This window comes from Abrus precatorius, unplaced genomic scaffold (genome assembly GCF_003935025.1).
Source record: "Abrus precatorius isolate BTA unplaced genomic scaffold, Abrus_2018 Scaffold7, whole genome shotgun sequence".
NCBI lineage: Eukaryota > Viridiplantae > Streptophyta > Magnoliopsida > Fabales > Fabaceae > Abrus > Abrus precatorius.
Window position 1 is genome coordinate 11373859 of NW_020874417.1, and position 13972 is coordinate 11387830.

The following is a 13972-nucleotide window of genomic DNA, read 5'->3' on the forward strand; positions in this document are numbered from 1 at the left end:
ATTCGTTTCATCAAATCCTTCTTCATATGACAATTCTATCTCATTTTTTTTTCTATGGTGAAATGCTATAGGATTTAAGTTACAAATTTCTTTTGTAATTCTTTTTTCAAAATTTTGTATAATCTTTTTAATGTTTTCATTTTTTTAATTGTTCTTCAAATTTTTTATATTCTATTTCTTTATTAATAAAATTAATTTATTTTTGTTTTCTTTCTATTTGATTTATTCTAGTTATTGATGCTTCTTGTACTAAATTTAGTTCTCTAATCTTTGGTGGTTGTAAAAATTCAAATTTTATTTCTCTATCTGGTATTACCTTACTAGTAATTCTTGTATTGTTAATTTCACAAGGATATAATAATGTTAGAAAGGGGGTTCCTAATATTATTTTGTTTCCTATATCTTTTACTAATATAAATGATGTGGTAAAACATATTTTGTTTTTACAAATTTTTTCTTTTGATAATTTATAATTTATTTTAAGTTTATTTCCTCCTGTAGCTGATAATTGTTCTGTAGTTTTTTTATAATATTTTGTAGAAATTATTCCTTCTTGTATACAATTAACATCTGCTCCTGAGTCTATTAAAGCTATTAAGTTAAACTTTTATTGTTCTACAATTAGTGTTATTTCACACTACCACTTGTGTGAAGTTATCAGTGTTAATAATTCTAGATTAAATATATCTGGTTATTTTTCTACCTTTGTTCCTGATGTACCAGTTTGATTTTCTTGTAGTTTAAGAATCTCTTTACCTTCTAAAAAAAGTAATCTAATTTCTAAGTCTTTTTGATATTCTTTTAGTTCTTTTATTTCTGTTTTTAAGTTTACTATTTCTTTTTGTAAATCTTTTATAGTTGTTTGTTGACTAGGAGTTTGAAACCTTTCAAAGACTTCTATCATTTCTATAGGCTTAATTACTACTTTTTTTGGCTCTTCTCTTGTTACAAATTCATTAAGTTTTTTGATAAATTCTACTTTTAAAGGTCCTTCTTTAAGGCCTTCTATTATTGTTATTAAGGATTGAGTCTGATCTCTGGTTATAGTATTGATTTGTGGAGTCTTACAATCATCACAATTACATAATCCTAGTCCTAAACAAAAACTTTGCTCTTCTTCAGATTCTTCTGAAGTATTATCTAGTTGATAAATTTCATTTTCTTGTGCATTTTTATTTTCATATTCTTCATCTAAGAAGTCTGGTTCCGGTTCAGAGTTTATTAGAATTGTATAGAGAACTTGTTTAAGTTCTTCGTTTTCAATAGAGTTAATTTTCTTTTCTACTCTACATTTATCTGCACGATGACCATACTTTCCACATTTCCAGCAATTTCCTTTAAATTAATTATTATTTGTATTTTGTGGTGGTTTAGTTATATTTTTCTTATATGGTTTTTTATAGGTATTTTTCTTATATGATTTTTTCTGATGGTTTGGAGGATTTTGATTTTGTTTTCTTTTATTATTTTTTCTAATTATTCTACTAGGAGCTTGTATCGGCCCTATTCTATATTGTGCGCAAAAGCTTCCTAATTCTGCTTTCCCTATTATTTCTTATTTTCTAATTTGATTTTGTAATTTTATGTCTCCACATATTTTTATTGCAGTATCTATTACAAAACCATGTAGTTGTCCTAAAATTAATGTTCTATAATATATATGTTCTCCTAATCTATTTTTGATATTTTCTATGACTTTTGCTGCAAATAAAGAAGGAATTCCACAGATAAATCTTTCTTTCCAATATGGTTCATTAGCATCCTCTAACATCATTACTTTTGACATAAACATATCCCTATACCAAGTATAGTCAATAATAGTTGGACAACTTAGTTTATGTAATTGTTTTCTTACTCTTTCTCTAAATACTATAGGATCTCCTGTAAAGTGTAATAATATTGTATATATAAGTGTTACAACAGCATCTTGTTCATTATTTTCTTATTTAACGTGTCCTAATATAAATTCTCTATCTGCAGGGGTTACATAGTTATCCCACCAGCCTCTAAGTTGTCCAGTGAAGCCTTGCACGATAGCTTCAGCTGTTACTCTATTAGAGACATTTCTCATTTTGTAGGCAGTGGCTGACATAGCCATTTGTTGTGTAACATCAAAAATTTGTTGTTCAGAGACACCATCAATATTCCATTCTACAATATCATTGCCTCCATAGGAATTTTGTACAAAATATAGTCTATTTTCTAAGGCGACATCTGGTAGTGTAGGTCTGTTGTAATAATGTTTTATTTTTGGGTATTCATAAATTTTATTAATTTCTAAGGTATTTATTGTTTGTTTATCTAAACTTACCTTAGCTATTTTTGTTTATATTTCTTCTATATCTAATTCAAGTTCGGATTTCTTTCCTAATTCTTTCATAACTTGTGCAGACATAGTAGTAATTGGATATATTTGTTTATCTAAATAATGTGATTTTTTAATATTATTATTACTACTAAAATTTTCTTTATTATTTTCTATTCTGTTTAATTGATTAGTCATTAAGTTTATTATTGTATTAGAATAATTTAATTGTTGATGTATTTTATTTATATCTTTTTTATTTATTGGTTCACTATTTTCATTAATTTTTTTGTAAGGACTAGCTTCCACTTCTTCATTTTCTACCTATATTTTTATTTGTTCTAGAGGAGGATATTCATCTTCTATTATTTTTCCTGTGGTTGTTTTCCATATATTTTTAATTTTTTGTAAATGATTTATCTCTTTATTAAATGGGTAATTTATATTATTTTGTATACAATATTTTTCCATCTATGGGAAAAAAATAAGTATTTATTTGTATTTCCTCTAAATATTTATAAAATTTTTCTCTAATTTCTGCCCTTTGTTGTTGACTAAATGTTTCTATTAACCAAGTTTTTCTATCTATGTTGTGTTCTCCATCTATGTCTTCTTTAATATATTTTTAATCTATAGTAAAAAGTTCAAGTTTTTCTATTGTATTTAAAACCTAAGAAGGTGTTGGACTATAATTTACTTCCGAATTTTAGTTATAGACTAGAATAGAAATTCCTGGTCTAGTTATATTATCTATTTTGGTTATGTCTATATCTACTATTGATCCGCTAATAGAATGTCTTGAAGGTTATCTAATAGTGGACGAATTTGCTATACAAATTGATCTAGACCTATTCATTCTTAGCCTAAACCTTTTTGGTTCTTCTATTATATCTCTTATTTCTGTATTTTCTTGCTTAATAGAAGAAGGTTCTTCAAAAATCCATTCTTCTAGTATTGTTAATTGGTCATGTCTTAATCTCTTGGGTACTTATACTAAACTTCTATTTAAATTGGCTTGTATAACTACAGTTTCATCTATATTGATTTGTCTATGTGCTTTAAACCCATAGGGAATTTTTGTAATTTTATAATAGACTCTATAGATCACATGGAATGGATCAAACGAGTCATCTACTATATTTTCTTTTATTTTTGTAAATATTTTTATGGCTTTAGATGTTTTTTCATTATCTAAAGACATTGATATATTGGGATAGTAATTAAAGAAAACTGGCCCATCATGTAGGTTACTTTCTAAAGTTGCTATTATAGAATCACTTTTATTTTGTAATTTCATATCTCTTAATAAAACAAGTATAGGGAGATCTACTCCTATTTTAAAGTTTGGTTTAACAACTAATTGTATTAACCCTATATGGATAAACTTAAACCCTTCTTGTTTATGATTTTGTATAAGTTGATCTTCTAGGAGTTGGATTGCATTATTTAATTTTGTTCCAGGATATGAATATTCTATTTTGTGGATTTGTTCATGATTATTTCTAAAAGACCAAACAGATCTATCTTTGTAAACATCCTTTTCTTTAACTATAGGTATTGACCAATCATGTAAAGATTTTTCTATATCATCTATGGTAATTTGTTGAGGCGTTGTTAAGGAAGAAGAGGTTACTGTCGAAGAAGAAGAATTTTCATCTTCTACTCTCATTACTCTTGTAATTATCTCTTTGTTTCTACCTAGAGCTAGATTACTTATTGATCTTAATAAATTTGCCATCTTGGATCCTAAAGGCTACAGGAACACCAAGGCTTACCAACGGTTTTACTGTCCACGCTCAGGACTTACTACTGGAAACACCTTCCAGGCTTACCAACGTACACACAGTTCTCACTGCTACCCATTTGGATTCTAAATAACAAACTTATGTTTGAACAAGTTATAATCAACTTAGGATATAGCAAAAGAAGATTACAAGATTAATGATATGCATCTGATTAAAATTCAAGCTCTTGACAAAACTTTTAAATCTTTCTTATTTTCTTTAATATCTAAAAGAAAAATTGTCTTTTGAAAACTATCTTGAGTTTGTTGTAGCAGTTTTCTAACTTCTCTTAACTTTCTCCTAATATCAACAGGGTGATAAAATTCAAATTCTCCAAGAATATCATAAATATAAAAAGGCATGATGATTTCATAAGGCATAAATAAACCGTAAACCTATATATATATATATATATATATATATATATATATATAATTGACTGCACTTATTTATTATTGGGTGTATTAAATTTTGAAATATAAAAGCTTATTTCTATATGCGTAACTTCATCTACTTATTACTCTATACATTAAAATTCAAAATGTATAAAGTTACTCGCATTGACTATACTTGCTTATTACTGCACCTACTTATTATTTATTACTGGGTGTATTAAATTTTGAAACATAAAAGCTTATTTCTATATGCGTAACTTCATCTACTTATTACTCTATACATTAAGATTCAGAATATATAAAGTCACTCGCATTGACTACACTTGCTTATTACTAGGTATATTAAATTTTGAAACATAAAAGCTTATTTCTACACCTACTTTATTACTGGGTGTATTAAATTTTGAAACGTAACTTCATCTACTTATTACTTTATACATTAAAATTTAGAATATATAAAGTCGTTCCCATTAACTCCACTTATTAATGTATATTAAAATTTAAAACGTATAATTTATGAATTAAAATTATATTTTATTTACACTTATTATGTTTGAATTGTATTTAAAGAATATTTATTAGTATTGATGGTTATATTATGCTACAAACAACAACATAAATATTTATACTATAAATTAGCTTAAATTATCATTATTAAACTTAATTATAATATTTTTCATAATTTATAAATTAAAATTATTATTGTATTTTAATATAATCTATATTTTATTATGTACTTAAAACACTAAAATATATTTTGAATTAAAAACATTAAACTTATAAAATTATTAGTTTATAATATATGTTTTTAAATTAAATTTATAATAAAAGATAAATTTGTATATTTAAATTATTTTATTAATTAGTTTAACATAATTTTTTTATTGTAATATAAAATACCCAATTAGTTCAAAAATGAACAAATGCTTAAAAAAATTATTGAGTAATGTCACAAGAATTATTTTTTTGAATTAAAAAAATTAAACTTACAAAATTAATAGTTTATAATATATGTTGTTAAATTAAATTTATAATAAAAGACAAATTTGCATATTTAAATTGTTTTATTAATTAGTTTAACATAATTTTTTATTGTAATAGATGTAAAATTGACTACACCTACTAATTAATGTGACATTACTCAATACAATGTGATAATACAATGGTTGTATTGCAACTGTGAACGATATATTGTTTAAAAGTGATTGATATTATATTTCTTGCCCCCATTACAATAAGAAAATTTCTTTCATAACTACAAATTTTAAATGTGAATCATGTTATAAAGACATTGATTATCCAATGACAAGGTAATTAATTTATCACTATATATTCTAATTTTTAAATTTTCATGTTAAAATAAATTGAATTATATATTATTACCTTGATTTATATAAATTACATGTTTCATCTTGAGCTTAATGTTAAAGATTTTATGGATTCAACTATATTTGTTTTATTTGATGAAGTTGTTGAACAATTAGCACAAGTAAAGTTAAAAGATCTTATTGCAACATCTGATATTGTAAGCAAAAATGTTAAGTTCTAACTTATTGAAAAATTTAATCAAATGATTGATTATATCAATAAAATATATTAAAATATATAACTATTTTTATGTGATAATTTTTTTAAGGGTGATGGTGAAGGGTTAAGGTTGCCTCCACAACTTTTAAAGATTATTGCACTTCACATATTTTTCAAATAAAAATGAGTACTTACTTTGAATGTCGTGGATGACAAAGCTTCACGGCACATAAAATTGTGAAGCTAATAGTAAAGGTAATATAGAAGATTAAATTGGAGTTTCATTACTTTTATCTATAATGTTTATAGATATGATGATAAATAATTTTATTTTTATTGTCTAATATTTACAGATTGAGAAAGAAGAAGGTTTAGACAATACATATACAATAACAAAAGAAAATGACTTGGCTAGTTGTTCACATATATTTTCAAATGTGAAAACACCAAATTTACCAAAAAGAAAGAGAAAATTAATGTATACATTATAAATTTATAATGTATTGTTCAAATTCTTAAATCATACAGTAATTTACATTTGATATTTTCTTTTAAGTTGCAATATGAGGAAGACGAAGCAAAAAATGGTGAATATAAAGCAATAATGAAAGATTTCGAAGATTGAACCATTTTTATTGAAATATTGTATAACTACTTTTAATATTGTGTAGAATCTCAAAAGTAAAATGTCACTAAATATTTACGTCTTTTTATAAAATAATTTTATTATTTTATTATATATCTCTCTCTTACTTTATTATGTATGATTTTTGTTCTTAGATAAATCTTATATGTGACTTATATAAATTTTATATTATATCAACATCTGTAATTTTAATAATATAAAAATTAATTTTTATATTAAATACAATCATTCTTTTCTTTTAATTTTTACCTAAATCTTAATTAAAAAAAAATTAACTCTTTTTTTCTCTTCTTCTATTATTATTTTCAAATGATTTAATAAGAATTGATATATCATAATTATGTATAACCTGTTAACGTAGATAATATTTTATATATAATAATTATGATGACAAATTTAATTTTTTTAAATTAAAAATTAACAACATTTATCCTTAATGATTTTGTTGCAATGTTTCTTTTTATAAAATGTTATAATGAGAATGATAAATTCAAAATTCTCCAATTAAAACTAATTAATTATAACAATTAAACTAAATTAAACATTATTAAAAATCATAACAATGAAAATAAATTTGATTTGATTTTTAAATCTTTAGGTAACTGTTCTATTTTCATATTTAAAACTTTTATATTGTAATTGAATGAATAAGTGAAAAAAATGTAACGTTTTAACTCTGAATTAAGTTCAAATATTATATTTAATTTATATATATATATATATATATATATCATTTGTTTCAAAAGTTAACGAATATTTCTCTTTACATACTTTTAAAATTTCTTGAGTATGAAGTCTAAATATTTACAACTATCGCAAGACTTTCAATCCAACGAAGATAGAGGTTAGTGTTTAAAATGTTATAGAAGCATTTTTTATATTAACATATAAAATTATATTTATTTATTAGAATTTCATATTCTAACTATATGATTATTCAAAATTTTCAGATTGGAATATAAGTTCTAATATTTTTGAAAATTTTTCTGAGAACATTCAATTGCAAACACATAGAACAATGCTTCGTAATGAAAAAATTCAATCATTTTCTGGACTTAAAATTAGTTCCCAAAATATAAATCAAAATACAGGTATTATACATAAAAATATGAAATCAATATAAATATTTTTTTATTAATATAATTATTTATTATGTTATATTCTTAAAATTATATATTTTTTAATTTTAAAAAAATATTTAAATCAAATTCACTGAATATTGACTTTTTTTTGTAGGACCAAGTAATGTATCATGTAATGTTTAAATTATAAGAACATTCTAATGTAACATCACTAAATTATACATATTTTAATTTTACAATACTATTCCAATATGTATAATATTGTTTGTAAATAAATTTATTTATATAAAAATACAAAAAATAATATATTTTAATTTTCATACATTATCGTATAATTTTTTTATGTATTTATACTGAAATTTTTATTATTGTCATTTTTAATAAAATTATGATAGTAATAATTTATTTATTTATAAAATAAAATATTTGTTAATATCATCATTAAAATTTTTTAACAAAAATAATTACAGGAAACAACATTAGTGCTAAAATACTTATTTCGCAGATAGTTTTAACAGCACTTCAAGTGGCATTTTCTTTTAAGAAGAAAATAATTTTCAATAAAGGTATGTTATGCAATAACAATAAATAAAAGTCAAGGACAACTGTTAAATTATGTTGAATTATATTTGTCAAAACTTGTATTTAGTCATAGTCAATTATATGTTGCATTGTTCAGAGTAATGTTAGCAAAAGGAATAAAAATTCTTATTATTGAAGAGGATGACAAATATATAGGATATACAAAAAATGTTGCATATAAAAAGTATTTTATACTCTTCTTCAATGTAATTATATTTAAATTATATATTTTATATTTTAAAATAAATTAATTTAATAAAAATAAAATAAATTTGTGCAATGTACAGACATATTTTCTAGTTAAACGTATGTTAAGAGAGAAGTATTTAATGAATATTTTAACACATTTAAAAATATAGAACATAAAAAAAAGCTAAATTTTTTTTAAAAAAAGTGGAAGACTAATTTCATATTTACACTTTTTTTTAAATTTTATTTTTACTATTTTCTTAATTTAATATTTTATATAAAAATTAAAAATAATTTATATTTAAATTTTTTATATTATTCATCTATATTAATAAATATTTTATTATTAATTAATTTTATAAAATAGAAGTAAATAAATAAATAAAATTAAAGTATTAAAATATCATAGTGAAAAAATCGGAAATAGAGTATTATTTTTCAGAAATATATATTGATTTATTTTGTAGCATTTTTACTTCCACCGTGTATCGGAACTTGTGAAAGCTGTTCAACAGGGATGAGCGCGTTTTTTGTGTGCACCGACATAAAATTTAAAATTATATTATATAATTTTAAATTTAATATATTTTATAAATAAAAAATATTATTAGTAATAAATGTTTTATTATATCAAATATGACTGATATAAAAAAAATAAAATTTGAAAATTTGAAATTTTATTTTATTTTTTCACTAAAAAATGAAAAGGCTTAAATTATTACCAAATTAAAATTTTTTATACTCATTAATATGTTATCTTAAAATAACAACATTTACCATCCTTTGTAACTTTGTGTTATATAAGATTAATATAGTCATGAGAGATTATCTATGGGATTATTTAAGAATAAAATGCATATATCTGCATTAAATACTTTTAGTGTTTTATAATTAAAATTTTATTTCTGAAATTAGTGTCTACTTTTAATCTCAGTTTTTATTATATTAATTATTAAGGTAAAATTTTTATTTTAATTAAAGAAAAACACATAAAAGATTATATTTAAGTTGTTCATAAAATTAGTAATTTATCGAAATTGAACTTAAAATTCTAAACAAATTTAAATGTACAATTTAGTTTATTAAATGAAAGAATTAAAAAAAAACAGCTTTCATTGCTCTCTTAATTTGAAAAGAAAAATCCAAAATAGTATGAAACTAAATTTGACGAAAGATGTATAGCACTACTATGAATTGATTTCCGTCAACTAATTAATTTTTTTTAATATTTAACCAATCATTAAAAAACCACGTAATTTTGGTGGTGAATTCACAAATATTTCTTTTTATACCACTACAAATCTCATTGAAAAACAATAATAACTTTTAACAAACAATAATTTTTTATAAGAATTAAAAATATATTATAAATACTAAAATTAAAATTAAAAAATATTTAAATATAAAATAATAATGTTATAACAAAAGTTGACCTAAGAAATTATTTTAAAAATATATTTTTTATTTAAAGACTTATTTGTAAACATCTTTTAGACATGACTAAAAAAATATGAATTTGGTGGCAAAATTAAAAAAAGCATAAAAAAAATGTTGGGTGGTTTACACACGTGTAAAGTAGATTCCACGATACGCGATCCCATTGGTAGAGTGACGGCACCAAGGGATCCACGCAGTTGCACCTATGACTCTGTTTCCTTAACCTCCAAGTCACAACGGATTAATATTATCTTCACTCATTCAACCGTTTCCCTAAACTAACTCTTCTGATCGCATGGACACCGTACAAGACCCTCTCTCCCCGTTCGATTGGGAAGCGTTTATCGACCAATTTCCAGATTTCCAAGTCCATGATTTTCCCCAAAACGACAACGCTCCCCTTAGCATCAACGACGACCACAATCCACCCCTTCTCTCCGAGATCGAGAACTTGCTCATGACCGATGATCTGAACGACGTCGTTTGTCCCCTAACGCCGCCCTCCGAGTCCGAATACAGCAAGCTTCTCGCTGAGATTCTGGTGGATCCCGAGGACGGACCAGAGAGTCAGCTTTTGAGGACTGAGTCAGAGGATGGGTCCGATAAAGATAGAACCGTTGATGCTGCATCTCCCGATGAACCCTTGTCCAAGAAGCAAAGAAGGTAAATAAATAAAAATCAAATTATTTGGAGCTTTTTTATAATTCAGACTTTTCTGCGTTTTTATTTTTGGAAAATCTCTGTAATTAATGGACTTGGATAGTCAGAATACATATATTGTTGCAGTTTGATGATGTTGAGACCAGGATTTGATAAATTTCAATGTAATAATAAGTAATTTGTTACCGAATTTAGATTTGTAGAATATCTTCGTTTTTGCTTGTATTTTTTTATTTGAAAGTACTGGATTTGTTTTATAAGTTTTTTAATGTTTGATGTAGCTGGTTACGGGGTAGAATTATGGTGAATGTAGTAATGTGTTGTCAAATTTACTTTGATAGAATATAGTACTCGTCAGTGTAATATCGTTCATAAAATTAATTTGATTTACATGCATTCAGATGATTGTGGATTTATTGATTCATGTAGTTGGCTCCAGATAGGAGTTAGTGGAATAAGGCTTGCTGGCTTGATTGTCTGTTATATGGAAAATGCTAAAAAGGGTCCTAAGAAGAACACTGGACGAGGAATCTAAAGTAAAAACATTCTTTTATTAAAAAAAAAAAAAATTGTAGAAAACATTTATTAGAAAGTGTTATTAATGCTCTCTCACTGTGATTTCTGATGCACTCTCTGCATGATTTGCAATAAAAAATTTCTGTTATGGCTATGGTAAGCAAGATCCTTGTTGTATTTGTTTTGTGGTTTGATTGGGAATGGAATTTGATGGGGTGTTATGATGGTTATGGTTCTAAAGAGTTTTGCTCAACGTCTGACTTTCAGGCAGTTGAGGAACAGAGATGCTGCTGTGAGATCAAGAGAGAGGAAGAAATTGTATGTACAAAACCTGGAGACGAAGAGTAGGTATTATGAAGGGGAATGCAGAAGACTGGGGCATTTGCTCCAGTGCTGCTATGCTGAGAACCATGCTTTGCGGCTATGCTTGCAATCGCGTGGCTCATTTGGTGCTTCCATGACCATGCAGGAGTCTGCTGTGCTCTTGTTGGGTAAGGCTTGTGATTGCAAATCATGTTGCCTCTGCTTTTTGTTGTTTTCATTGCTGTTAAGTTTTGGACAGTGTAATTCAATGACTAAAATCATCTGATCTGGAAGATAACAGCAGCTTTGTTGATTAATTTGGTTGCATGATTTGGTTGTTTTCTGGAATCTGGAGTTAATCTTGTGCACATGTTTTACAATTTCATTTATTAGCTTTATATTATACGCTTATCTACAATGACCAAAGTTGTCACAGCATCAATATAACCATGCTAATTTGATATTAAATTTGCGAGTGTGAGAGCCTGAATCTTCCTCTGATACTAAGCCTTTTAAGTTGCTAACTACGTATTCTTTTTTTAAATTTTATGACTATGATTTCTTAATCTTATTGTGGACGGGATGGTTTGTATTTTCTTTTGGTGTTTTAATGGATTATGCAAGACTGAAGTTCTGAGTAATTCATTTATGTTTATTTTCCGTGTAGTAAAATTAGTTTAAATAAATGTCGAATCTCAAAATTACTTTTGAACCTCCTAAAATTATCATCGAAACTTATCAATATAATCTGAAAACAACTTATTTTGATGAGTAAAAACCTTGTTGAAATAAGCTGAAAAAAACTTATGATCATCATAAGTTATTTTTTATAAGGAGTTCATAAGCTCCTCCAAATAGGCCATTTATGCTATGCCAAAAGTAAGAACATATTAGTAACTTGCAAATTCCAAACCACTCATAAAACAAGAAGATTTGCGATTATGCTTGCTGAATGGAAAATTGATTTTGAGATGTCAACAAAGAATCACCCAAGTCCTATGTGACAATCATAGGGAAAGAGTTTTATGACGCTGACTAAATGCAGCTCATTATAATTAGATGTAATTTGTTTAAAGATATTTATTGATCATGTTCATGTTGCAGAACCTCTGCTGCTGGGTTCCCTGCTGTGGTTCATGGGCATCATGTGCCACCTCAGTCTTCCCCTGATGCTGTGGTGGACAGCAGTACCTCCAAGAGAAAACACCGAACAGAAAGACCTAAGAAGGGTGACTCCAAAAGGGCCAAAAAGTAAGATCTCTGAGTGTTTCCAGATGAAATTATTTGTAAAGAGTAGAAGATGCCGAGCTACAAGAACAAAGATGAAATTCAATTTTTTGGTGTTCCAACTTCTATGACTGTAACTTATGAAGTGTGCCTTTGAATATATTTATTCCTTCCTTCTTTTTTCTTTTATATTGTGCTTATTACATATGGTGACCATTAGAAAATTTGTAAACTGAACGAGTAGGGGGTTCCGTGATATATGTATGCATTTGTCAGATGTTATGTTCTCTTAACGTGTCATAGGATGAAATCATGAAACATGGCGAGCTGCTTGTGTTTTAGGCAGTTTATGCTGCATTCAAACATTGTTTGCACTATCTTGTAGTCCGTTTATTTTCCCGTTTTAGTAATTTTGTTTTTGGTTAATTCTTCCACTGAGTAGCTTTTCAACCGAAGGATCTCTCTGAACATTTTGATTACAAGTCTGAGAGTACGAAAGAAGCAAATCTAAACACGGAAAATTAGAGTTTTACTCAAACAGATAAAATTAAGTGATTATTTTTTAACAGTAAATTGAAGTAAACAGGCCTTTAGTCACCCAAGTTTGAAAACCAATTTTTTCGTAAATCGGTCCCGTAAGTTCAGCCGCTGAAGTGTTCTAATATTGAATTATATATATAAAAGAATCTTTTGGTTAGGTTAACTTTTGGTCGTAGAAAACACATTATTTCCCCTTAGTTCAAGATGTGAGTCGAATAGGAAATGGGTGCAAAAATTAAAATAGTTTACAAGTTCATCATTAATACAAGTGAGAGCTTAATTGAAGAAATTAAGGCTTACTGCATCTTTTAAATTATCTAAGCACATAAGTATAATAGATCTCATTATTATAAAAAAAATAAGATTTTATTTTGTCATATTAAAATTAATTAAAGTGGAAAAATTTTGAAACTAAGAATAAATTGTTTGTATATGCAATAAATTTAATATGACATATCAAAATATTATTTTAAGCATACGTGTACTCTTAAATTTAAGGAAACATTTATACTCTCTTTTCTGAATTAAAGTTGTGATTTTTAATATTTTAAAAATTAAACATTATTTACGTTTTTTTTTAATAAACAATCAACTTTATTAAAATATTTTCTCATTGTATAGAGCGCTATAGAATTTATTAATTTTTTTTTTACAAATACAAAACAGTTTTGTCATTAAAAAATAGATAGATTATGATTGAATCAAAAGAGACTATAGTATTAAAAAAAAATTAAAATAACAAAATATATAATGCAATACAAGAGAAGTCATATGACTTA

General features: G+C 25.3%; 1 protein-coding gene across 1 annotated transcript; it reads left to right on the plus strand.

Moving 5' to 3' along the window:
• Window positions 1-10196: 10196 nt before the first annotated feature.
• Window positions 10197-13075, plus strand: LOC113872929 (bZIP transcription factor 50). Its single transcript, XM_027510820.1, has 3 exons — window positions 10197-10610; window positions 11391-11614; window positions 12531-13075. Exons 1-3 carry the CDS (start codon window positions 10243-10245, stop codon window positions 12782-12784), a joined length of 846 nt encoding a protein of 281 aa, XP_027366621.1. The 5' UTR covers window positions 10197-10242; the 3' UTR covers window positions 12785-13075.
• Window positions 13076-13972: the final 897 nt, after the last annotated feature.

What these genes read in the sequence shown, in the direction of transcription:
- LOC113872929 (XM_027510820.1), top strand. Translation starts at nt 10,243, where the DNA reads ATGGACACCGTACAAGACCCTCTCTCCCCGTTCGATTGGGAAGCGTTT. An exon ending in TTGTCCAAGAAGCAAAGAAG is followed by an intron (nt 10,611 to 11,390) that starts GTAAATAAATAA and finishes TCTGACTTTCAG; the next exon opens with GCAGTTGAGGAACAGAGATG. An exon ending in GTCTGCTGTGCTCTTGTTGG is followed by an intron (nt 11,615 to 12,530) that starts GTAAGGCTTGTG and finishes TTCATGTTGCAG; the next exon opens with AACCTCTGCTGCTGGGTTCC.